The following is a 27,207-nucleotide window of genomic DNA, read 5'->3' as shown; positions in this document are numbered from 1 at the left end:
TTTGTTTCTAGGAACCGGTCAACAAAACATTTGAACTTTACCTGAAACCGTTGATGAAGTCAAGACTGTAAGGATGTTTCGAGAAACGTTCAACCAAGACTTAAGTAGGTATCATATAAACAGGAATCAGGGACAAGGGTGCAATAATAATAAAACACATGGTTATTCATTTTAATGAACTCGTTTTCTTTATTATTAAACATTAATAATGCAGAAGAGTACTGAGAAAAAAAAACTGTTCAATCGTTCCTTACGCAGAGCAGAACAATGCTACAATACAGTGAATAAGATAAACTAAACCATAATTCAAAAGAGAATAAAACAGATTGCTGGTGACTAAAATACTAATTGGTTTGACGCCGCAGCTTTTCGTTTGTCGATGTTGTTGAACCACATGACTTCAAATTTGATAATGTTTTATGATGAATTCTTGGACATTCTTCGCCTTGCTCAAAAACATAACATAAATAGTATTAAAGAGTAATGCAAGGTCCGATACCGCTAAACATAGGCTTGTCAAAAATCTAACAATACACGAGCTAACAAAAACGTTCATCGTTTTCACCTTTTCTAAAATGTGTAAGAGTTTACAAAAGGATAATAACTTAAAGTCATATATTGAGAACAAAATGTGCTGAGAGGGTTATTCTGGGTGCCTCTCGCCGAGGGGGAAAGTGACCACGATCGTAATGGAGGGGAATAGGGAGGGATTGGTAAATGGCGATCCCATTTAACCAGTCATCATCTCCATGAATTCTGAAAAGAGAAAGCAATAAGAGTGAAACATTAGCGTAAAGTACGAAATTACTGCCGGAGGTAATGTGCTTGTGAATCGTATGAAGCACCATGTGGCCGCATAATAAATAAGTATATGGATTAGTTGTTATGACAGCATATCGGTAAAGGATGCCGTCTGTCCATTTCCGAAAAGTGGAAGTCGGTTTGTTTAATTTGAGTCAGCGTGGAGAGAAATTGGCCAAGACGGCGTGGATCAAACAGATTGAAAAATACGCTTTTCCACAGCTGCCACCGTTGTGATTTTCCATGAATCAGTAAGTATGTGTGTCGGTGTGCGATTGCTGGGGGGACATTCGATGCATATGTGTGCGATAAATTAGCCGAGGAGGTGTGGGAAAAAGATTAAGTTTCAATGAAAATGTGGCCGGATCGTTTGCGTAATGTGTGTGTGATAGAGGTGGGCGTGTTTCGGCTGATGATGACATTCAATGATCTTAAAAATAGGTTTCACCGTTATATTTCGCTTCCAATGTCGAGTGTGTTTACAAACTAATGATTTGTGAACCATATTTGCGTTTTTTTTTTTGGTAATAAGGTTGCAAACGTAAAAAAACTACAATATTTAAGGACATATCTCCATGAGTACCAAAATGGCCTCAAATATGGCACCTTACTCCTCCCCTTCACTTTCCGCTCCCTCCTCCCACGCTTCTCACAGTATTTTCGAGAGCGATCACAAAAAAATGATTATTTGTAGTTACTAACCTTATTGTAGAGGGGTGGTTTCTTAACTGCAAGCATTCCATAATGTATTTTTCATAAATTACCGGGTTTTGAATTCAAACACGTAGTTATTGCTGTGATTTGTGTTAAAAAATACCACGCACTACCGAATCACTTCTTCTTCACGCACCGAGATATTGTTTGTTGGCATTTCGGTGCCCGTTCTAAAACTCACTTTTAATCGTATTTCTACTCACCGTAGCACTTCTTAAATCTAATGCAATACTTGAAACACTTTGATTTTTCGGGCACAATGCTCCTGGGAGCAATAAATCACGTATTTTAGTCAATTTGTGCTCGAAAGCAGCACCGGAACGCGAATTCACTGAGCCAACATTGTTTATGAATTGGATGCGCCGCTCTCACTGATTGGAAGTGATGTCAGTTTTTATGTTTGGAATTAAAACTTTTTGGATATTCATAGACTTACTACAACCACGTATTTTACAATTTCGTAACACTCAAAAGGTGTTCAATGTCACAAGTGTTGCAAAACATTTTTATGCGTGAGAAAAACAATGTACGAGGCAATTTAACAGCAAAAATGAATATAAGATATTATACAGTACAATTGACTGTAGAATTCAAATGCATACTGATCGCAACTTTCTCCGTTCGTGAGAAGCACAGGACTGAAACGGCTGTCGTCCACGAACAACTGAAGTGAAGCCAAAAATTTGGTGCTGCACTGTAAGACCAAAGTACCCTTTAAAGGGTAAAAAAGTACCCACTTTGAGAGAAACTGGTTTAACTCATAAAAAGAGTAAAGGGCCTTTACTCATTAAAGAGTTAACGGCCTGTACGTCAGTTTAAGGAGTAAATTTTACCCACTATTCGGAATGGATTGATTTGGATAATGGGTAAAATACACCCTTTAATTGGCTTTCAAAAATCATTTTATTATCGGATTTCAATTAATGCACACATTAAGGCCGCACGGGACGTCATCATAATCACCCTATCCATTTCAAGAAGCAAATCCCAAGAACCACTCCATATATCGATGCGAAAATGTATCACTATGATTCTATATGTGTAGTGCACAACCCAATACATTTTCAGCTTCATCGGTTCACTAAAACTCGTGATTTGCTTCCACAAAGTTTTGATGATAATTGTTAGAGTGAGACGAAAGATAGGGAAAATAACACGGTCTCCCGTGTCTCCTTAATATGCTGAAACTAATCAATGACTTCAGTGACAAACTGATTAACTTTATTCAATCATTTATTATATGCCACATAAAGTAGAATCGTGATAAGATGTTATCCAGCTCATGATGTATACGTCGCCCCGGAACATCGTGATATTCATGTGCCCAATGTGTTCGGGCCGCCGATTGAGAACATTCCAAGTTCCGATAGAATATTTTGGTGTATACCCTGAATTTAAACCATAATGTATATTCTATTAGCTTATTTATAGGATAGTTAACAAATTTTATTGTTCTTACCTACATTTCAAACTTGTTGATCCATCGGTCTAAAAATTTTATTCCAACTGTGGAGATGCATTGGCTATATGGACAAGATGAAGTCAATTTTCACCCATTAAAGAGTAAACCCTCAGAACTCGAAAATGGGCAAATAATACCCTTTATTCAGAAATAAACATTACCCATTATTTTGACAGCTCCATATATCATCAAAAAGTGGGCATTTTTTACACTTTAATGGGTACTGCCGAGTTTACAGTGTGGAGAAGGTGCTGATTTGACAGCTCGTCCAAAAATACCATTTTAGGCACAAGACACACTTGTTTCCGAATGCGACATTCATATTTTACCTATCAATCTGGTGTTGAGTGCGTATTACTTTATCCAGTTTTTCTGTAATTGCTAGATAATTTAGCCAAATTTTAGTAGGCACAAGAAAAAACGATTATCAATAGTATAATGATTTTCTCATACGACATTCGTCGCTTCGCAAGGGGTTTGATAAGGGCAAAGCCTAAATTTGTTTACTCCAGCACTAGCGCCACACAGATGGTGGTAGGCTTCAAGAACTAGCGTTTTCTTCAGGGGGTTGGGAGAAAACTGCCAAAAACAACACATGCATGGTGTGAAAAATGCTTCTAATTTTGGTCAAAAAACATGTTTTCATTACCAAATTTTCACTACCAAATGACGAACACGAACAAAAACTATGCGAGCGCTATGGGTGGTAGATTGGCCACCTACCACATATTTGAATCGACCGTGTCTGTCATTTGCCATCAATGACAAAAAAAAAAGTGAAAGTGAATTTACCAAGTAGTGTTTCCACCGAAATGCCCAAAGTTTCAAAAACTTTGGTTTCAAATGACGAAAAAAGTTGAGTATTCTACGCCTATGAATCATAAGCAACTCTATCACATGTTTCATCCAGGCGACCATTACGAAATACTCACTAAAAAGTTCTCTCATGCATCCAGGTTTAAACACGTTTCAGTAATAATTGCGATATATACGTAATTAACTATTTAAGCTCGTCCTCTTTAACATTCGAAAACCGAGCATTCCTGTTAAAAATGCAACAAAATTAACTTCTATTTATTAGATAAATGTACCGTCAAACGGGGTGACTTGCAACACTTTTCAACTTCAATCAACCAAAACAATGAACTAAACGTCATCAAAAAATCTAAATTCCTTTTTGAACTTTGATTGGCCGGTTCCACTGCAGAATGAAATGGCAGAAGATTGAATCGAATTATTTTAACACATCGAAAATCATAAAAAAGTGCGATTTTTTGAATGTCTTCGTGCGGGGTGACTTGCAACACTCAATGCCAATTTAGTTTTCTTTGCACTTGTCAAGTATTGTTATTCATGTGTTTAAATCATTTGAGCCAGTACAAGAACATTTTAATTACCTATTTATAAGAAAATAATTGAGATATTTTCGTATGGGAAAATGAGGCGTTAAATTATCAAGGTCCAATATCTCAACTGAACAATATTTTTAACGTGTGTTTGAAGTTGATTGATGGATTATTACCCATTTGATTATAAAGTAGACCAAACACAAAAGTTTTCCACTTTTATAAAACTTTAAATTGCTTGGAAATTAAGTGTTGCAAGTCTCCCCGCATAGAGGTATACAAAATATATTTTTATCAAATAAATTTTGCTCCAATTTCGTAAAATAAAATATGTCGTGTTGTCACATATAAGTTATAGAAACACCATGAAAAGTATTAGTTTTGTAAATAAAATCTATATCATGTTTCTAGGCCACGATTTTGAACGTTCATTAAGTATCAGTTTACAAGATATTTAAAAGAATTATGTTCAATGTGTAAACATATTTCTAATAACTGCTTCAATTGTGGTCTTCTTCTTTCTTCTTTCTGGCGTTACGTCCCCACTGGGACAGAGCCTGCTTCTCAGCTTAGTGTTCTTATGAGCACTTCCACAGTTATTAACTGAGAGCTTACTATGCCAATGACCATTTTTGCATGCGTATATCGTGTGGCAGGTACGAAGATACTCTATGCCCTGGGAAGTCGAGAAAATTTCCAACCCGAAAAGATCCTCGACTGGTGGGATTCGAACCCACGACCCTCAGCTTGGTCTTGCTGAATAGCTGCGCGTTTACCGCTACGGCTATGTGGTCACTACCTTGAATTATATGTAACACGTATTGTAGTACCGATTTATAACAAATTTTCTTTTGATATTTGTGTTTTATAGTGAATTATAGTTGTAAATTACCATGTGTTGCAAGTCACCTCGCTGTTGCAAGTCACCAAGTCGGTAATCCAATTACAATTTCATAATTAAATTTCACGCCATCTTGTACTGCGTCTTCCATAATATCGGTTTTGAACTATATCTTTACGATTATTTAATCTTTTGCAGCGTTTACTGAAACCTTTCACCTTAGTCGAAACAAAGCTGCCTACTCTCAGCACCTAATCCATCAATAAATGTTGCTCCTTTCGCGAATTTCACTTTCCCCCAAAACAACGTGTGGCAACGCTACCGATCGCCATTCTGTGGGTTTAATTTTCCAACCATTAAATCTCATCCAATTGAGGATAGATCGTTTAAAAGCCGATTTGGCAGACGGCCAAATCCCTTCCTTATGTGATTTCCCGTATTTGTTTGATTAATACAACGGATAGGATAGGAATTTCCAATGCAGTACGGAAACCTCAAGCAAATTGTATCCCATTTTGGATGGTCGAATCACTTTACGTTGCCATCATCCGGTCATATTATGGGGTTTGGATTTATGGAAATTTACAAATACACACCCCGGTAGACCATTAGAACATTTCCCCATCATCAACGTGAAACAAGCAAACAGAATGTAAAAATAAACGATTAGATTGACTTTTCCGGAACACGACGCGGTTTTCCAAATTCGAAAGCAGCTGTATCGCACACAGTGGCATGCCATCATAAAAAAGTGGAAAAAACTCCGAAATGTTTCAATATTTGTCGATCAATCCTTGAATAAGCATTTTGCAAAAATATCTTTGAAAATTTAGAATCCCCATCTACCTTAAACGTCTTGCTAATGGTCTGATGAGTTTTATTAACGATTTGACTTTTCTAATTATGATTTAATGAGCTTACCGGAATTTAAATCAATGTGTCCGGAAGATGTTCTTTTATATAGAAGAATTCGCAAAATTGTCAGCTCAGTGTTAGTTCACTTTCATTCGTTAACAGCTTAGTCGAGATGGTATGGTTTATGCTGACGAACCTGTTCCGCTTTTCGTTACCGTTCCGCTATCATTGTGTTTGGGCCTTTACAGTTGAGGCCGTAATACGCGTAGCTGTCAAAGGATACAAACTCTAGTGAAATTAAATGGTATAGTAATAATTTGCATTATCTCATGAAGTATTTCCTCTTGGAATACTTTAGGAAATAAACTACGAATTTCTTCAGGGATTTATTCAAGCATAAATGTATTTTCTGGAGTTAATCGAATATTTTTTCAAGGAATTCTTTCATATTTCATAATCATCAAGATATATCTGTAGACATTACTTCCGGTAATTCTTCTGTGACTCTGTCATTAGCTTTCAATTTAGGGTTCTTCCATCGATCTCTTTACTGATGAAAAACAATATTGATTACTAGACCAATGAATACGAAATTAGACTGACCCAGTACAGTATGGGAGAAAAATAAAGCTTCATAATTCCACGGGGCACCCCCCACGATTATTCCTTAGGGTTAGAGGAAGACTTCCTGAAAATTTCAGCTTATTTGGTCGCTCTGTGAGCTGGCGCAATTGAATTGAAGTTAATATGGGATCTTCAGCTCAAACATATAAGAAACAGCACATCGTCTCCTGTTCGGTTCAGAAAAATTGTAGATCGCGTTCAATTGAACTCAGAATGTCGAAAACACTACTTGATACCATAGCGAACAATATTGTAAAAGGTTGTATCATGATTAAAATTGAGAAAGTAGATGTCCTAACTATCTGAAGTAGATTTGCAATACTGCGTAGTATTTCTTCAACACAGCTGGGTAGGAGCCATTAGACGCATGCATATGTGATTGTACGGGAGTGCTGAGCTAAGCCTAACTTTCAACAACTGAAAGGTTAATGGAAATGAGCTTGAATCCAGATACAACCTTCTGCAACTTTGTTCATTAGGGTATCAACTAGTGAATTTGTCATTCTGAGCTGAATTGAACGCGATTTACTAGTATACGGAACGAAACAGTGACATAGGGTCAATTTTCAATATATTTGAGATGATGATCCCATACAAACTTCAAATTGAATGCGCCAGCTGGTGCAGCAACCAATTAAATTGAAATTTTAAGAGAGCTTTTTTCTTATCCTACGGCACATATCTAGGGGTGCCCGTTGAGTTATACAACTTTTTTGTTTAAGGGCCAGTCTAATACAAAATGTTTTAGAGATGTAACTTTTATTGAAAATCACATTAAATGAAAATATTTTCCTGGAAGATTTCTTACAAGTTTCCGAATTTTTCATAACGTTTTTCGGGGAACTATTTTAGAATCACTCCAGAAATGGAGGGAGGAATCCTGAAGAGATTTCGTAGATTAAGTTCTTGAAAAAATCTCTAAAGGAATCTCAAAGAATCGCTTGAAAAAAACATGTTATTCAATCGCCATATGATATTTTTATGCAATACCTAGTTAGAGTAATTTAGAACAATCTAGGAAGAAAGTCTCAAAAAATTAACAAGCGAAATATTTCAAATTTCAGGTATTCTGCAAACTTCTCTTAAAGAAGCTCAGAAAGAATGTATGGGTAAATTGTAGAATAATTAAAAAAAAAACTATTTTAAGCAAAACATTTTAGAGAATCGCTAGAGTAATTTCTTAAGGAAATCCTTCCTAAGGCAATACTTGAAGATGTCCCTACTGCAATGCTTGATCGAATGCTTGGAAAAATCTCAGGAGTTTATTTTTTGATAATCTAAGTAGATTCTGGTGAAATTGTTCACATACAATTAAGTTTGGTGTGAAGTCTTTAAAAAATTAAGTAAGTAAATTAAAGATAAGTATTTATGGCGGAATTAAAGGTACACAGCAAAAAAATCTTAAATTTACATGGAACGTAAACTTTTATTATTGTCATGCACACGAGTTATAACGGAAATTCAACGATAAATATAGTAAACTGGCTTATTTCATTCAGGAATGCTTGCAATCTTGAGTGAAACTGAAACATTTCTCGATCTTGCATCCAACATTCGCCAATATATGCACGATTTACACGATTCTACGCTGGAAAATCTGTCAAATATAATGCACATCGCTTGATCGACGGCTCGTTATTTCCATGTGCATTATTGATAACCGAATTTTCAGCGAAAAATCATGTAAACCGAGTCGTTCTGCTTTCAATATTTTTTTGAATAAGACGTTTAGCATACAATTTTTAGAATTTTGTTAGCAATGTTGTATATAATAGCTGAATTTTCAGAATTTACCATTGAATAATACATTACAAATGGATTTACTTACATGATTGAATCTAAAATTACATAACGTGTAAATCTAAGATTTTTTTGGTGTATACAAGGTACTCCAATCTACTTATAAGTTTCTCTATTGAGATTCTGCTCAGTGGATTCGAATACATTAAAAGAGTTTAAGACTTAATGGTCCTTCTGCTGGATCGGTTTGCTTCAAACCTATTTCATAGTTGCAGCAACCATGAGTCTAGGCTTCTTCAGGTCACAACGGAGAAACAGTGAGTTTCTTTGACGTAAGTGTTCAGTCGTTCGGTTACCTGCTATACGCAAGTAACGGTGCAGAGTTCAGGAAACGCGTTGCACTATGTTTTATTTTGTTGATTTCATGCGCTTTTTGAATGGCGCTCAAATCGTTGTTTTTAGCGATATAGTTTGTTCGGAGAAGTTTCTTGGTATATTTAAGCGCATCTTTTGATGCAAAAAGTTTTGTGATCAATCCACCTAGCAGTGAGATAGAAAAACTATATTTTTCATAACATTTAAATAGACATGTCTTCGGCAAAGTTGTAGAATTGGTCATTTGAAAAAACTTTATCGAAAACACGATTTTTCTATCTCTTTTACTTTTTGGGATATATTCCGTTGTATGTGAATGGCCCCTAAAATTCGTATTTTTTATCATAACTTTTTCGCAAGATTTTTAACATTTTTTGTGTTTTCTACCAACTTGTTTGTCATGGAAATACCCGTGTTTTTTTGCAGAACAATTTTAATCAGTAACAAAGTTATTCATGAATTACTCTTTTCCCAAGGGGCAGTTTAGGCCCCGTTACTGGCTTTGGCGCAAAATGGCGCAGACACTCTTTCAAATCATGAAAGTACCATATCTCCCCTCTGGGCAGTTGATACAAACTTCAATTTATAAGCGTATTTCCACGAGTTTTTAAAAATAAACCAATAAGTCTTATTAAAACAAATTTGACTGATAATTCCTTTACTTCAAGAGATAGAGAAATGTAGAAAATCTTGTGTGGTTGGATAATACAAGCTAAATTATTGCTGATAGTAATGAAACCAGTATAACTCGAAAGAATAGCCCATGTTCAAAAGAAGGGACAATTTATGATGAAATAATTGGAAACATCCTATCACACTGTGTTGGTAACCCAGAGACGAATCAACCATCAGTTTAGAGTCTTGACGCGATGTGTGACATAAAAGCTTCAAAAATAACCAATTTTTGGCTAAAATTACAGTTTAAGATCTTGAGCCAATTTTTGTATTGACAAGATTTTGAGCCCTGGGCTAGTTCATCTCGGGGCCAACGGCCTTACTTTCCTTCCGAAGGAAGCTGTCACTGATTTTTTTAGTGACTATCTCGGGGATGGGATTCGATCCCAGGTTCTCGGCGTGAGAGGCGTGTGTTCTAATCACTACACCAGGTCCGTCCCCCAAGCCAATTTTAAATACATCCGTATTATGACACATATGTTGTCAACCATGTTTGCCTCTTTCGATAGGGTACATATTAGTATTTCTTTGTATGATTTTGATGACAAAAAACTCAAAAATCATGGTTTATGCGGAAAAAAATACAGTCAACTCTCAATAACTCGATTGAAGGAACCATCAAGCTAAAGAGATATCGAGTTAGAGCACACAAAAACAGTGCGAATGCGATCCAAGGGGCTATCGAGGTAGCCAATCCAATTTTTACTATGGTTCTCTAACTCGATATCGAAAGAGTAAGGGAGAGTTGAGTGTATATTCATTTTCACATCACAAAATCAAGGAAAACACATTTATTTGTGCAACTAAGTCATTTACTAATCAACTAACTGAATAACTAAGTTATTCGTAGAAATTTTTAGAAGTAATAATACTGGACGAAAGCCATGCTGAAGGTGTCTGGGATCGATTCCCGCTCGGTCCAGGATCTTTTTCGTACCATGGAAATTTCCTTGCCTTCCTTGGACATAGAAAAGTACCATAGGAAGTGCTCATTGAAAACTAAATGCGAGTCTAGTACACGACACTGAAGACGGCCTTACAGTTGAGGTCGAAATACGCGTATCTGTCAAAGGATACAAACTCTAGTGGAATTAAATGGCATAGTACTAAATTCGGTTTTTTCATCTACTTATAGGTATTCTATTAAACAGCTCGAAGATTTATTATCATGATTGGTTTAATCAAATTTTGCTGATTTTCCCACACTTGTCATGCCACCAAAAATTTAAAACAAAACCAATCAATCTAAAATTTTGGGGATACATCATAATGTAAAAAATATTTCCATGCAATTTGAGCTTCCATTTTTTCGAGGTTTTGTCCAGCAATGCGCCACTGTGCACCGTTCTGGCTCAGCGGATTCGGTTTCCCCAGCCCTCTTCAACTATCTCCAACCGCAAGAGGTGCAATCGAACAGGAAGATGATTGTTTATTCCACCCACGCCGATCTAAAATTGGCGTTTGAATGGGTTTGTTGATTCTCCCTCGGACGTACAATGTCGCCGATGACGTAAATTATAAATTGAATTGTGCGTTGCCACATGCGGATTCAAACGAATCAGAATCTCCCCAAGTGGGTCAAGATCCTAGGACAGATTTAGATTACGTACCATCGAAGTCAACCGTTCCCGAACCGTCGGAGTCGATTTCCTCGATCATCATGTCCAGGTCCTCCTCGGACAGCTGGTCGTCCAGCTCCCGAAGGATCTCACGCAGGCAGGAGGTGGGGATGAAGCCGTTTCCTTCCTTGTCGTACAAACGGAAGGCCTCTTTCAGTTCCTTGTGCAGCGCTTCCTCGTCCTCCTCGACGATGAACTTGGCCGCTAGCGTGATAAACTCGGCAAACTCGATCTGACCGGATTCTGGAGGGTAAGAAGATTGATCATTTACATATTGTTTCATGAGGTGGCGCAATCAGAGGACTTACTGTCTTCGTCAACTTCTTCGATCATTTCCTCGAGGATTTTGCTGTTGAAGGGCTGTCCCATTAGCCGGAGGATCTCGCCGACCGTTTCGGACGAGATGCTGCCGGTCTTGTCGCGGTCGAAGCTGTTGAAGGCCTTCTGCAGGACTACACGATGAGGGGGAACACAGGAAGAGATGGAGGAACATTAGTTCAGTAAAATTGGTGACAAATTAGGAATGGTGTGGAATTTGAGTGATGGATGGACACTAATTTCTCTGTTGATGGTTATTAGCGCGACATTTTTCTTATTACAGTGAAACCTCCATGAGTCGATGTTCCATGACTCGAAACCGACTCATGGAACCATACTAAGATCAAAATTTTATGGTTACTATGATGGTCCCCTGAAAGAGCTTTCCAAAGCATTTCTTTCCATGACTCGATATTTCCATGAGTCGATGGTCCCTTCAGATATCGACTCATGGAGTTTTGACTGTAGTTACATTTTTGGAACGGCTCCAAATCAGGCAGGTAATAGTGAGCCGCATTACAGCGACACGCCAGGAGAGCCGTTTCTCAAATTGCTACTGTTGCAATATTCATATAACGAATGGTAAGGACGTAATTTAGCTATGCAAAAAAAAAACCGGTAGAAACCAGACTAGCGTATTACAACAAAATTGTATCGAAATTAGATTAAGATTTGTTACAAATAATGATTTTCGTTTAATTTTTGTCAGAAGCACTTTGAGTTGATGGAGGAATTTATAACATAATTAAAACAAAATCATTTATAATAATATAGGCTGTTTCAAATTTATTTTAATGTAAAACATAATTATAACACAATTTGTTAGAAAAACAATCTGAAAGCAATTGCTTATACATGTGCGCTTTTATTCAAGTAAAGAAAATATCATTTTTTTATAAATCAGTTATGGAAATAACAAAATGAACTACATTTTTGTTTGATTCACAACAATGGGTTTCATTTTTGTTTAAACTATAACATATTTTGTTTCACATTTAAATTGTGTTATATTTTTGTTATGTTAACTACTAACCAGTCGAAATTATAACATATTTTGTTAGATTAAACGTGCTACCTGAGTAGCAAAATCTGTCACAACTCTGTTGAAATCCACTGGTCGGGAATACGGTTCTGTTCTGTCCTACAGGAATTTCCAGAAAATGTTTCAACAATACTTTAGTTATTCTTCATGAAAATCTTCCATACATGTTTCCATATATTTCATAGATTTTTTTCATAGAAGATTGATGATGGTGTAGGCACTGATTATTTTTCCATTACTATCTCTAACGATTTTTGGTTAACTTATTTACGAATTTCTTTAGAAATTCACATGCACTCCCAAATGTTAGTTTTTTACAGTAGTTCAAACCTCCTAAGATAACTCATGATAAAACATTCCTCTTGACATTCTACAACAATACACCTTGCTCAGGAGTTAGTCCGAGAAATTTTCTGGAATTTCAACAATTCTTCCGAAAGACAGTAATGCAGCAAAATTTTCAGCTTTTCTTTCGGACTCAAACTTGTTCCCCACATTTTTCATAAAAAACGCTTGTTTCATAAAAATATAATTTAAAAATTACCTCACCATTTATAATCTAAACTTATTGTATTCACGTATACGTACTACTTGGTTACAAGAGTGTTGCGATAAATTGTTGTTCATATTACACGAAGGCAATGATTAAAACTAGTTATTGTCGAATGCACTGCTTAGGTCTTTTTTAGGTTTAACGATAAGTTTGATATCTTCTTCTTTCAGCCGCCTTGAAGCTAGCCGTTGAAGAAATGTATCCATCAGATGCTCCTGTAGTGATTTTTACTGACTCTGCCAGTGTCCTAAAGTCAATCGAGAGTGGGAAATCACGACATCCATGGGTACAGCTCATTGAAAATAAGTATAAAAGCAACATATCATTCTGCTGGATTCCTGGACACAAGGGAATTGCTGGCAATGAATTGGCTGATAGACTCGCAGCTGTCGGTAGAACCAGCCAGCGTCAAAGCACCAAGGTACCAGGTGACGACATTCGAAAATATATTGCGTCATCTATAGAAATTGCCTGGAAAGTTACGTGGTCGAAGGAAACTGACCTGTTCTTGAGGAAGGTGAAAGGAACTACAGAAAAGTGGAACGACAGAGAGAAGCGCAAGGAGCAAAGGATTTTATCCCGTCTGAGAGTTGGACATACAAAAATAACACACGCCCACTATTTAGGAAGCGCTCGTGATGCTCCTGAATGTGAAGTATGCCTGTGTCGCCTGACAGTGGAGCACTTGCTTGTATCCTGCCCAATCTACGACAACTATCGGAACGATGTTAACCTACCTGCATCAGTACGAGATATTCTAAGTAACGATTCTAACACTGAAGAACAACTGTTGCTGTTTCTTAAAAATAGTCAACTTATTGATAAGATTTGATTGTATAGGCTAATGCAAAACCAATTTGTTTCCTTTTTCTTCTCATTAGAGGTGAATGAATTTATAAAATTTAAAACCTCTTAAATATAATAATAATAATAATAATAATCTTCTTCTTTCTGGCGTTACGTCCCCACTGGGACAGAGCCTGCTTCTCAGCTTAGTGTTCTTATGAGCACTTCCACAGTTATTAACTGAGAGCTTACTATGCCAATGACCATTTTTGCATGTGTATATCGTGTGGCAGGTACGATGATACTTTATGCCCTGGGAATCGAGAAAATTTCCTTTACGAAAAGATCCTCGACCAGTGGGATTCGAACCCATGACCCTCAGCATGGTCATGCTGAATAGCTGCGCGTTTACCGCTACGGCTATCTGGGCCCCTCAGTTTGATATATAATCATGGTTGACAACATTGAAAACAATGTTATTAGGCAAAGTTGCTCAGGAGAATAAAGAATTTCACATGAGTTACAATTTAGTTCAGAATTTGACCACCGCATGGCGCTGGCTTTGGTATGGACTTCCGGTAGGGGATAATTATGCGATAACTCGAGATTGCAAACATATCGAAGAATGGTGTCCTATGTAATTTGATCACCTGGTGGTTTTGGCGTTGATATGTTTCTCCGGTAGACGTTTATTATGTGATATCTTGAGATTGCGAACTTGTAGAAGGATTTTGTCTTCGGCAAAGTTGTTCAAGTGAATAAGGAATTCCGCATGGGCAAAGGTTTGGTTCAGAAATTGACTATCACGTGGCGCTGGCGTCAATATGAACTTCCGGTAAAGGATAATTATGCGATATATCGCGATTGTGAACATATAGAAGAATGATGTCTGCTGCAGAGTTGCTCTGGAGCATAAGAACTTTGGCATGAAAATCAGTGTTGATAGACTCACACTCAAATCTCAATCAATAAGCTCTCTCGAGAGAGCACACTATGTGGAGATCTGTTTCGTAAATCTCACGCATGATATTTTCATGCAAAATCATTCAATCACACTCAAGCCGTAAAACATGATTAAATCATAAAACTAGTCAAAAACTCTTGGAAAATGAATGTTGTTGCTTACGTTAGAAAGGATTATTATAATACTACCAAACTAACAAGAAATCATGGCTTTGAGCGAGAAAATACGAGACAATGAATCAAACAGATGAGCCAATTCATCCATGATTTTTTTTACTGCTGAGTTGCGTAGTTGACAACTCACGCATGAAAAATATCAGGAGTGAGTTATGAGAATTTGAGTGATTCACAACACTGATGAAAATATGTTCAAAATTCGGCCAACACGTGGTGCTGGCGTCGATATCTATTCCCTGTAGGATTCCAGTAGGCACTCTTTTTTGGAGGTTTTATCTTCAGCGATATTGTTCAGTTGTTCTGAAATTTTGTCATTTTTTCTCAATTTCTTCGTAGTAAATTCCTCATGCTATTGCTTTTTTATGATATGAACTATATGATAGTCTCTTCTGAAATTACAGGAAGAGCCTGAGCTCTTATGACGTTTACAAATTGATCTGCATCTGAGCAGATCAATTTGTAAACGTCATAAAATTGCACGAGGAATTACTTCTAGAATTTCTTCAGAAGTTTTTGCAGTTCCTGTGCACTTTATTTTTATATTGGATTCGGAGGTATCTTATTACTTTCCACCAGTATTTCCCTCTGGAATACCTCAAAAAAATCTTTTGGATCCCATGAGGAAATATTTCAATAATCTGAAAAATCATCAATTCCTTCAGTTTTTATTAAATAACTCAAGGTGTTGATTTTCAAATTCCTTTATAAGATCCTCATGAATTACCTCATGTAATTTATTGTTAAACTACTTCCAAAAAGTCTCCTGTGCTTCATCAAGTTTGTTATTTTTTGTCTTAATTGCTACTGACCATTCAACAAATTCTTTCATTTTTTTCTCTGGAGCTTAAAACAATTCTTTAAGTATTTTTTTTTGTCATTCAGAATTTTCTTTGATAATCGTTCATTATTTTCTGAAGTTTCCACGGGAGTGCTTTTTAGTTTTACTAGTTATTACTTCAGAAACTTTTTCAATAGTTTCCTCAATTGCTGAATGAGTTTATTATGGTTAAAACATGTCATTGTAAAAATCGTCAGGAGCTGCTTCTGAAATTGTTTTATGTGTACTTCTTGTTTTTTCTCCGGGAATACCTTTTAAATTATGCCCATAAACTTTGTGCGTACCCGCAAACAGCAGCTGCAGGATTCTAATACAATGATGTATAGCCTTATAAATATTGTGTGATTTCCAAAAAATCAGGCTTTTTTAAATGATTTATTGAATTAAAAATAAACTTAAAAAAATAGGTAAAAAGTTTGTTTCTTTGCAAAAGATAGTCAAATGTGAAATTTGGAAAAACTAAGCATACAAAATGGCTTACTTAGTCAAGGTCTACACATCCAGAAAGTTTCACTGAAATCTGAGTGGGTGCTGCCAACATTTATTCGAGTTGGCGCGAAATGCGTTAATATCATTACATAACTATTTAATTTCTAATAACCTTCCCTACAGTTATTTTGGTTGTTATAGCAGATGTGTCTTTTTTTATTTCTTTAGCATATAAACATTGGTTCATAGTGTAGAGTAAGGTGGGGCAAAAGTTCGACCTTAGTGGTATAATCGAAGTTTCCAGAAAAACAATACCAGTTGAAACAAAACAAATACCATACAGTGAACCTTCAATATATTGGATATAATTTTGCTGAACAAACTTGTGTCAAAATAATTTGTGATTTTTAGTTATAACAGTTTCAAAATTGATTGTCTTAAACGAACTTTTTCCCCACCGGTGGGGCAAAAGTTCGCTGGGTAAAACACAAAACATCAATGCTTTTATGACAGGCATACTTTACACCAGCAGTAAACTTAAGTTTGACGAAAAATACACTCAAAATTTTCATCAAAAAATTGCCCAAAACACGGTTAATTGAAATATACTCAAAAATAGCAGTTTTTCGCAAAACCAAGTGGAAATTTAAAATTTTGGTGACATTTTTCGCACGATCAGACAATTTTTGCTAAATTTGAAGAAAATTTTTTAAGCAATTTGCAATTTTTTCCGTGGGTTTATACATGGGTCAAACTTTTGCCCCGCTGATTCGAACTTTTGCCCCGCTATGAGCCAAAAATTGTTTCCAAGCATTTATTCAAAAACTAATACACCTCAAAGCATCCTTATGATAGGCCTAGAAACGCCCTTACATTAAATATTGAAAAAGATTTTATCTTCAATTGGTTCCGTGCAACGAAAGTTTGACAAAAAATTACAATATGCACGTCGTAAAACAACAAATAGCCATAACTTTTCCAAATCTCAATCGATTTTTATGATATTTGGAGTGAAAGTCCCTTACTTTAATAACATTCGAACCACCATAACATTTATAAGTTTTGTTTTGAATTGAGCTAGAAATTTTAAAAAGAAACTCTTGCCCTACTCGAACTTTTGCCCCACTTTACTCTATATATCATAAAGCATGGATTTTTTTATGAAGACTTAGTATTAAACACGTGTAGAACTTTCTATTGTACACATTTTTGCTGAAGCCACCAAAGAGGGTTTTTTTGAAGTTGTTGGCATTTTCCGTTCATTAACATATTTTTTTAAAAATATAATAAATCTCTTCAAACAAAACACACTCTCACAATTTTTTCATCATAAACAGAAAATAGATAATCTGCCCCATGACGCCGAAATAATGGTGTATTCGACAAACGTTGAGTTGGTATTACAAAGCTATCATTAGGGGTACTCACTAAAAGCTGCGTAAAGTGAAAATTTGCGTAACTTAAGCAACGAAACATTTCACGTGAAATATTCCTCTTTTGATTCTATTGGACGTCAAATGAGAGATTTATAATCTAGTCACCCACTGAAAGTGACAGCTTATAAATGTATAATGAAAACAGCTTGAACTTTAAGATCATCAGTTTTTTTTATAAGTTTTAAGGTACGATCTATGGGCACGTTAAGCCGTTCCTACATTATTATTAAAGGTAAAGATACAACCTAAAACGAACTATAAGTCCAATTATCAATCCATAAAAACAGTTATTTGTTTCTAGGGCTTCCGTGGATTCTGGAGCTGGTTCCGGACTATCAATGTCTTAAATGCACTAAATGGTGACAAGGATAAAGCTACCCAACTATTGCTGAGAGTTTAATCTGTGTTGTGAAATAATATGTTTTGTGGATCACTTTTAATAATGTTAAGCTCGATACTAATATCAGGCCTCTGCATTCAGTATTGCAGTATTGTTTGGCGTTAATTATTGGCCGAGTTTCTCCAAACACAACCTCCGCTCCGTTCCAAATTTGAGAGCTCCCGCCAGCAAATGCATATAGAAAATAGGCTCCTCCTAAAAGGCACTATTTTTAGACATTTTCAAAATCATTTTATGATGTTTGGCATTCCCCAATACTCCATACTTAATGGTACTCATAATAAAACCAACTATACGCTAAACCAAATGAAACGGGGATGGAATAGGTACGGTATATTGCATATTAGAATTGACTGTTTGCATTTGTAGGTATTTTTGCTTCCAGCAACACGAACATGTACCAACGAAAATAAAATTGGATACGTTTATTTGGATTTTCAATATTGACATTTGCCATATTTCCAAAGAGTTCTCAGCTTTCTTGGATTGAAAGACCGTTGGATGTCATCGTTCTGAAATGTTTCATTGGTTGTTTGCGCAATATCATGAAACATTTAAGATAATCAATTTAGCATGACTTACGCAGCGATATACCGCGTTTAGTGAATACCCCTATTATATTGTTGTTTTCTACAAGAAGTGCCGTCAGCATTCATAAGCTTCCACAGGTGATAAAAATCAAATGTTATAACATAAAAAAAAATGCTCATTCGCTCAGGTCCACTATAAATTCATCTTTTGAAAACATTTATCTTGATGTTTGCTTCTAAATACTGAATATTAGCAGCTCCTATTAGATTAGATTAGAACTGATTGTTTGCTACAATTATGGATCATTTCCAAAGAAAGAAGATGAACAAGTTTACATTCTGATCTCGTAAACCTTTGTATAATTGAAAACAAATGTCTGAAAAATATGGAGAAACATTCCCGAAGACACCATGTATCTAACTGACGGTTCAGGCGCAAACATTTTTGTTTTCCTAGATATTGCTTTGGGATCAATGTGCATTGTAACATTACTTTTACTACATTGTATAGGCTATGTGTTCTCTATGTGACATATGCCTACCTCCCTACTGAAAATGAACCGAGTTCAACAACCTCCCCAAAACTACCAGACGGAGGCAGGCGTGGTCTAATTACGCTTGGTTAAAAACATTCAACAAGACTAAGTCATGTAATTACTAATGTTCCTTGATACCTAAAGGGACGCCAGTCTACTCTCTTGCATGTTGTTTGCTGCATCACAGACAGAATGAAATCCGTCACCGTCATTTGGCCGGTTAATGGTCTGTACGCATGATATCTATAGCTATTTGTATTATTGTTGGCACGGTATTGTGTATATTGCTGTAGTGCATGATCTTCATATAGAGTACGATCTTGCCAGCATTGAAATGTTCGCTGGGATTCAGACATATGTAGGTAGTTTAGAGGGGACAATTTATCTGTGAGAACGTCTTGAATTATGCTCCGATGTATGTTTCGGTAGATGGTATATGATAATTTTTAGTGAACGTTTGATTAACGCATAAAATTAGTTAGAAATCATGATTTCTTTGTTAGTTTTTTTCATCGGGGATTTACAGGGTAGCTTACACAAAAGCTAGTGATTGAAATTTTCACGTACCGTAATCCGGGGTATCATTGATCAGCGGGGTAAAATTGATCGGAATGAACCATCTCGTAAAAAATTCGTATCATCATTTATTTATGAAATATTTCCAAAGCATGAATTACGCTTATCCTTCTTATATTTATAAGCTAATGAAAATTAAGATGTTTTCGAAAATTACATTTACTTCATGCGTAAATTTAACAAATTTTTGAAACAACGATTTCAATGGTTAAGGATGACACTACCAAAGATTCATGTCTCACATAAGTTGTGCAAGCGATTTGAGCAAGGAAAATGTGGTTATTACTAAAAATTACATCGCCAAAATCGATTCCGTTGTCAAAACATTCATAAAAATGTTCATTTGGGCAACATTTACGAATTACTGTTAAGAATGTAGAATTTCCTTAGGGAATTGCCTACTTTTAGGCGTATTCCGCGGTTAGAGGTGTTTTTATTTTTGAAATAACTCAAAAAGTAAATGACTTGTAAGAGTTTGGTTTTCATATTCGGCTTCAGGGGCATGATTTAAGTAAGTAACGACATTTTCAATATAACCGAACGTTGTTTATATGGGTGATCAATGTTACCCCATATCAGCTTAATCAAAAAATCACTTCAAACATTTATTTAAACATACTTAAATCTTTTGAAAACAAAAATACAGTATATAGACATGAGCGGTGGGTACCAGTACTTGTTTTAAAAATAAAAAACCTTGAGACATTTATGTTTTCAAATGAAACATTCAGGAAATATCTCCAAAACTGATCAATGTTACCCCGGATTACGGTACAATGAATGTATACGTGATACCAAATTGTGGAAGTGCACATGGAAGACTAATAAACAGGCTCTTTCCCAGTGGAGACGAAATGCTAAATGAATAAGAACGTTTCGCCATGAAACTAATTTTATTCCAAATTTCGTCACTCCCAATAAACATCATGATGTTGCGTTGCTTGAACGTCAGAAGTCCTCATATTCCCACGGAAATGAAAACCGCTGCGTGCAATAAATTGCGAAACTCCCATAAAAAGTGAAACACGTAAATCGGTTTATCTTTTTCGCAGTTTGCACGAAACGGAGGCGAGAATAGCATTTTCGTCACATTTCCAAATAGCCAAGCGTTTGGATGCTGCGTTCTGACTGACAGGTGGCGGCAGGTGGGCTGACACCGATCGGAAGAGCGTGCGAGGAAACTTCGGCCTCCGGTTCATTGCGAATCTTGATGAGTGATGCCTTACCCGAACAGAAGAATATTGCTGTAGAATCAAAATCTAGGGTATTCCATACCAGATAATAATCCATGCATACAATATTTTGGTATAGTACCATAATTTGATATGGTTCAGTAGTTCAGGTATTGTCCACATCTCAATTTGGTATTATTATGGCTATGAATTTTCATGTAGAAGTGAAATTTGTCAATAGTAGTTCATTACCGCAAGCAATTCTCAATAGCTTTCGAATACCTCAAAGAGGTATAATCAATTGTTTGGAACAATATTTTCAATACCAAATTGATACTACCAAACCTGAACTACTGAACCATATCTAATTATGGTTCAATACCAGAATATTTATGGTATTTATAGATAGGCACAAGTTACTCGTTGCTGTTCGGGTAGTTACCACCTCCGCAAAAGAGCGGGAGACTGACTGAATCACGGTTGTTGTGTCGGAGTGATTTACTCGAAAACGGGATCAATTTTCGTTTGTTGTGGCAGGTGGCTGATGGGTTTGCCAATGTCCATCATCTTCGTCCAATTTGGCAAGTGCGCCACCGTTCGTTCGGCCGAGTGATCAACAAGTGGGTCGCACACGACTTGGCGCCGCCATCGCCTCCCACCCACGGCCACGAGGCCCGGATGTAAACAATTTGCCGGATGGACTTGGTTTGATCTGGCTTTGTTGTTTCCGCTTGGACTGGGGCGATGCGAAGAAAAAGAATAAATGGCGACTTGCGCTGACTTGGGAAAAGGCTGATCTACCCCACACTCGAGAAGCTATTGACAGATAGTCAGAAAAAAATCTCCATAAAATCTGTGCACACCAGTCGATTTCTTAGACTGACTCCACATATCTATGGTTGCTATTACGCGATTGACCGAAGTCAGTGAAGATGCACAAAGAATCAACTAGAAGATTGGCTGCGATTGGTCATAATCTTTATCAGTGTGCATAATTCAATGCCTCTATCTAGGTCAATAACAGCGCCGGCCACGTCCTTGCAGTCAAGTGGGATTGGGGGAAGGAATATTATATAATGCCATGAAGAGGACTTAACTTAAAAACGGGCCCCAAGACATTGGTCAAACCTACAATTTAACTTTGACAAATATTTTCTTTTCTGAAGTTCTGGGGAGCACCGTGGGTGCAGTAGCAACAATCGTACTACCTAGCACTAGAAGCCTGGATGCGCTCAATTTCAACCCGACTCAAATGTTTATGGAGTAGAAACGTAGTATTTTTAGATAATACCAAAGCCAATGCCACTAGAAGACGACGACAACCGGCCAGGCAGTGGCCAATCGGTGTGAGCAGGCCGATTATTATTAATGGTTGGACGTCGGTCGTGTAACGGTTTTTCCTAATGTCTTCTGGCAGGACTGACTGTGGGTGCGCAGAAATTTGTGTCAAGTGTCGGTATTAAATTTCCATCAACAGACAGATGCTGAGGTTAGATATGAAGACTGTCAAACATTTTACGATTCGTGGGAGGGTTTTGCTTTTGGAATGGATTTTTTTTTGTTTCGGGGGAAAATTACGATGTTTACTTACTTGCAATCTGCTCTGGGGTAAGATCATCCTGAAAGATAGAGAGAATAAGGTGTGAGTCATTAGTTGCAGTATGGTTCAAATGTAATAGCAATCGTAGTGTTCGAAACGCAGAGGTGGGTAACCGTTTAGATTTTATCAAATCGAACGGAGATATTTATGCCAATGTCGCTGCGGATGCACATTATTTCAATTGCGCCTTTTCACCAATTGATAATCCTCAAAAAGTATCTACCGAAAGCCGATTCGGGTGTTTAAGGAGGAAAACAAAATATTGTTAATTAATGTTAAAAAAAAACTTAAAATTATAAAAAAGAAGTAAGGGCTATAATTCAGAAATTCAATGTTAAGACCCCTTGAAATATGAGAAAGTTATACCAGTTTCAAAACTGGACCAAAACCTACCGAAGTCTCTGGCAATTTTACGATTAGCTTGATTTCCTCTATCAGTAAACTTTTTGAAAAAACTATTCAATTTACGAAAATCCATTGGACCACAGACCATTTTTTTTTTTGGAATTGTCGCTGTAATAGGTTACAATTATTAATTGACCATTTAACATGTAAGATATAGGGAGTAGAAACTCTCAGTTTGCGATTCCGAAGAACCGGCTGTTTACTTTGCGTATAATTGTTAATAGTTGGCGCCAGCGGCAAAATACAGGCAACAACCTTTCGAACATTCAGTTTCTTTCACTGGCCGCCGAGTGGCGACACTGATGTTTGTATTCCACTCATTGTTCGCGCTACACACGGTTCTCAAATATCTCAAACTTCCAATACAAGCGCATGGAAGAATGGTAGTCGCGAACTGTCAAAACGTATGGAAAATAATGAAAAACGTAAATTACTTGCAATTGGGAAACTGGATGAATAAAGTAATGATTAGAAATCAAGCGTAATGTGCATACATAACTTTTTATGTTGCTTTTCTTTGCTTCAGGATTTCAATTTTACTGACACTGAAAAAGAACCATCTATTGCCTTTTCAGTTTTGAATATCGCCCATTCCAATGTTGATTTCCATATTGTAAAATCACATTTACTTGACAAAACATGATCATCGGATGTTAATCTGGTCAATATATGTGACAATTTGAGGTTTAGTTCCAGAACGCCGGTTTTAGGTCGAAAAAGCCAAATTTTATAACTAAAAACACTCATTGTGAGAAACACAAAACAACACTGTTTCAGCAAATTAAAACTATTGGATGAAAAGTAGGGATACTTCGAACGTGTTGTAGGTTTTGTTCCGAGCTTCTGTATTTGATACTACAATTCTTAATGATTTTCAAGGATTAATAAACTTGTACCACATCATTGCAAGAATTTTCATTAAATTCTCTTCTCCTTCCATCAGAATCATATCAGATTTCTCATCCGAATCGTCTCTTGATTCTCATTTGAATCATCTCTGAGTTCTTATCAGAATCAACTCTGAGTTTTCATCAGAGTCCTCTCAGGATTCTCATCAGAATCATATGGGGGGTTTCATCAGAATTTTCACAGATTTCTCATTTGCTTATCAGAATCTTCCCAGAATTCTTACCAGATTTATTCCAGAGTTCTCATCAGAATTCTTTCTGTATGCATTTTATTTTATGTTTTTCATTATCGAAAGTAGGGAACAGTCCATTCAAGTAAATCAACATTAAAGTCATTCTCATAAAAAATCCTTTCAGATTTCTCATAAGAATCCTCTAGAGATTTTCAAGAGAATCTTTCCAGTATGCTCATTAAAATCTTCTCAAAGGTCCCAGAATTGTAACCAGATTTATTCTAGGATTCTCATCAGATTATTTTCAGCATTATAATCTGAATCATCTCCGAATTCCCTTTAAAATGCTTACAGAACTCTTATGAAAATCCTCTAGAGATTTTCATACATTTTTTTTCTTATTTTCATCCTTATCTTCTCCGGATTCTCACAAGAATATTCCCAGGAGTCTCATCGGAATCCTTTTAGAATTCTCATCAGAACCTTCCAGAATTCTTCCAGGGCTATCATCAGAACCTTACCCGATCCAGGATTCCCATCAAAATTATCCCAGAAATTTCATCATAATTCTTCCTTGGGTTTCATCAGAATCCTTTCAAGGTTCTCATCGATATTTTTCCGGAATTCTCATCATTTCATCATAATCGTTCCAGGATCCTCATGAAAATCTTCCAGGATTCTTACCTCGGCTCTATCTCCAGAATACATCCAGGATTTTATTGAGAATCGTTCCAGGATATTTCTCAGAATTCTTCAAGAACTCTCATCGGACTCTTTCTGGTATGATTGCCAGAAAACTTTCGGGATCAGCAATTTTCCAGAGATCTCATCAGAAACCTTTTGGGATTGTCAACATAATCTTTCCAGAACTCTTATAAGCTCCCTTCCAGGATTCTCAAGCACATAATACCTACCGGGATTCTTACTAGAACCCTTCCAGTATATTGAAAATTGGAAATTTAATTCCAGGGCTACTGAACAACATCTCAATTAGCAACTTTACGTCCATAATGTTCGAACTATTCCTCTAATAGTTTTGATTGAAAGATTCTCATAAGGCGGCATCCATTTATTACGTAACGCTAAAATTCGAAATTTTCGACCCCCTCCCTCCCCCTCCGTAACGCTTTTTGAATGGGAATTTTTAAAATTTTATATGAGTCATAACGCTCGAGCCTACCCCCTCCCCCCCATTCGAGCGCTACGTAATTTGTGGATGCCGCCTAATAAGTGTTTTCTTTGACAAAATTTGTTTTTTTTTTCGAATCAAATCCGGCGTTCTGAAACTTGAGCTGAAATGGTCAGATTAGCATTCGAATGTAATTTTATATGATACAGTATGGAAATCAACATTGGAATTGAGTTGGATCTCCAAAATCGCATACTGAATGTTCCGGCCTCCTATATTTGAACACGTCAAACTGATTAGTGATTAGAGAGATTTAAAAATGAGATCGCAACAGGCTTGCATGAAATGCCCAGTGGTACAGACGGAAAACATTCATCTCGATAAATAATTCGGCCTGAGGTGGAAATCGAACGCGCACTCCTTAGTACGATGCGGCTAAATGCCTTGGTGACACTAAACGCACGGCTGCAAAGCTCACAGACGTTTACATAAAACATATTAGAAATATATCGTAATTTTACCGAGCATCTGGACTAGGTGATGTACACTACATTTTCGACCGTGTATCCGGATTGGTCACCAGAATCCAACTCTTTATGGATCCATTTGAAGGTACAACTAATCCCCTTCAAGGAACCTTCAAAATTTTGAGAATTTATCTATGCAGTCAAAAGATATGAGCCAAAAAGCGCAACAAAGTCATCCACGCCTTTCAAAAGTTAACAGGTCGATTGAGTTTAGAGCAATTTTAAAAACTATATAGCAGGTGACTCAGAACATAATTCAGAAGCAACAAATATAGAATATTGAGAATGCGTCCGTTTGATTCCGTTCCGAAGAAGATTGATTTTACAGGTTTGAAAAAGCATATCGTAGATATTATTGCGTTCATGCAATCTTGTTACCAAAGTTGAGTTTTTTTTTCACTACTGTTTTATACATAAATCGAATTTGAAATATTACCATGAATTTCGTAATATATGTTTGTACCACAATCTTTAAGTTATCCTTTCTTCTAATACAGCATCTAATTATCTCGCAGCATCTGGTCAAATTTCACTTTTGAAGGCATCAATAAGAGCTTATCTTGCTACCGTCACGCTTGATCTACAGCTTTTAAAACAACGTGAAGCAGCTTGTATTTTCATCATTTGTTAAGAAAATTTCGAAAATAATTTAGCGGAATTTTTTTCACTTCCTGAATATCCGAAGTTTTAACATCTTGCAAAAGCTTCAAAAACTAGAATCAATTATTTTTTTAAATTTTCAACTGTAATGAACCAATAAATTGAAATACGATTGTTTTGATTTGAAAGCAAACATGCCAAAAGTAGAACACAAAATTTAAATTTTGAGTGAGCCCTCAAAACGGATAAAATTGTAGTTGTTGTTGATTTATTGAAATAAAAATAAGGATTTCAATGTTTGGCTTTAATCAAAACGATCATTTCACAATTTTAGACTAATTCAATTTCCAAAATTTTAAAAATTCTTCAATTCAAATTGTTTGTTTTTTTTTTTTGATAATCATACATCAAATTTCAATTGTTTACCATAAACGCGAACATCAGTTTTAATAATTAAAGTATCAATACTGAAAGTCAATTTATGGCTATTCTTTTCATTTGCACAAACAACCCTGCGCCTCCACTGAACTTTGTATCCATGCCAATTTGCGTCTCCATCAAATCCAGAATACTAACCATGATTTCCTGGTGGTGAGTTAAACTTCACAGAAACAAAAAACAATAAAAACTAATGTAGATCACTGCCAACTAAATGCACTTCCTTAACACTTCTAATGTTCCACACTCTTCACAAAATCCGAAGCACCGAGAATGAAGTTCCGAAAAGTCTTTATGTCCGCGAGAGTTCTTTCGCGATGGTTTCGACACGACCCAAAAATACCGACTGAAGCGCCGATCTCGATTCTGGCTCTGCTGGTCGGAAAAACCCCAACTCGTGTTCCACGAGTTCTATAATGCACTATATACGCTGCTGGTTTGATTTTTCTCCAATTGGGGGTCCCTCTATAATCCGAGTGACGATGATTATTGCAGATGACGGTTCTTTACTCCAATACAGTTGCTCGTCACAGACTTTCCTTCTGGGTTTGCGTTTTCTTCACGCGCACTAATGATGGTTTTCCACGTTCGGTGTATTCACGTTTAGGCGCGGATCGGC

General features: G+C 36.4%; 2 protein-coding genes across 2 annotated transcripts in view; one reads left to right on the top strand and one right to left on the bottom strand.

Annotated features, from left to right (window-relative positions):
• The window catches only part of LOC5566281 (probable peroxisomal acyl-coenzyme A oxidase 1), a 23,010-nt gene extending 22,835 nt beyond the window's left edge, over positions 1–175 (top strand). The window contains exon 8 of the mRNA XM_001650609.2: positions 12–175. Coding sequence (XP_001650659.2) covers positions 12–71 — 60 coding nt within the window. The 3' untranslated portion in view covers positions 72–175. The remainder of the gene's footprint in view (positions 1–11) is intronic.
• LOC5566267 (troponin C) lies at positions 169–27,207 on the bottom strand. Its single transcript, XM_001650610.2, has 5 exons — positions 26,727–27,207; positions 22,400–22,427; positions 11,361–11,504; positions 11,044–11,295; positions 169–756 (listed from the first exon to the last, which is right to left on the bottom strand). Exons 1-5 carry the CDS (start codon positions 26,727–26,729, stop codon positions 731–733), a joined length of 453 nt encoding a protein of 150 aa, XP_001650660.1. The 5' UTR covers positions 26,730–27,207; the 3' UTR covers positions 169–730.

This window comes from Aedes aegypti, chromosome 2 (genome assembly GCF_002204515.2).
Source record: "Aedes aegypti strain LVP_AGWG chromosome 2, AaegL5.0 Primary Assembly, whole genome shotgun sequence".
NCBI classification, from domain to species: Eukaryota; Metazoa; Arthropoda; class Insecta; order Diptera; family Culicidae; genus Aedes; species Aedes aegypti.
The sequence above is the reverse complement of the archived record's forward strand: the minus strand, read 5'-3'. Positions and strand labels throughout refer to the sequence as shown.

Bases quoted from the DNA above. Each gene is read 5' to 3' on its own strand.
- LOC5566267 (XM_001650610.2), bottom strand. The intron at 11,296-11,360 runs GTAAGTCCTCTG...CTTACCCTCCAG, and splicing joins CGAAGAAGTTGACGAAGACA to AATCCGGTCAGATCGAGTTT. The intron at 757-11,043 runs GTACGTAATCTA...TTCTCTTTTCAG, and splicing joins GGGAACGGTTGACTTCGATG to AATTCATGGAGATGATGACT.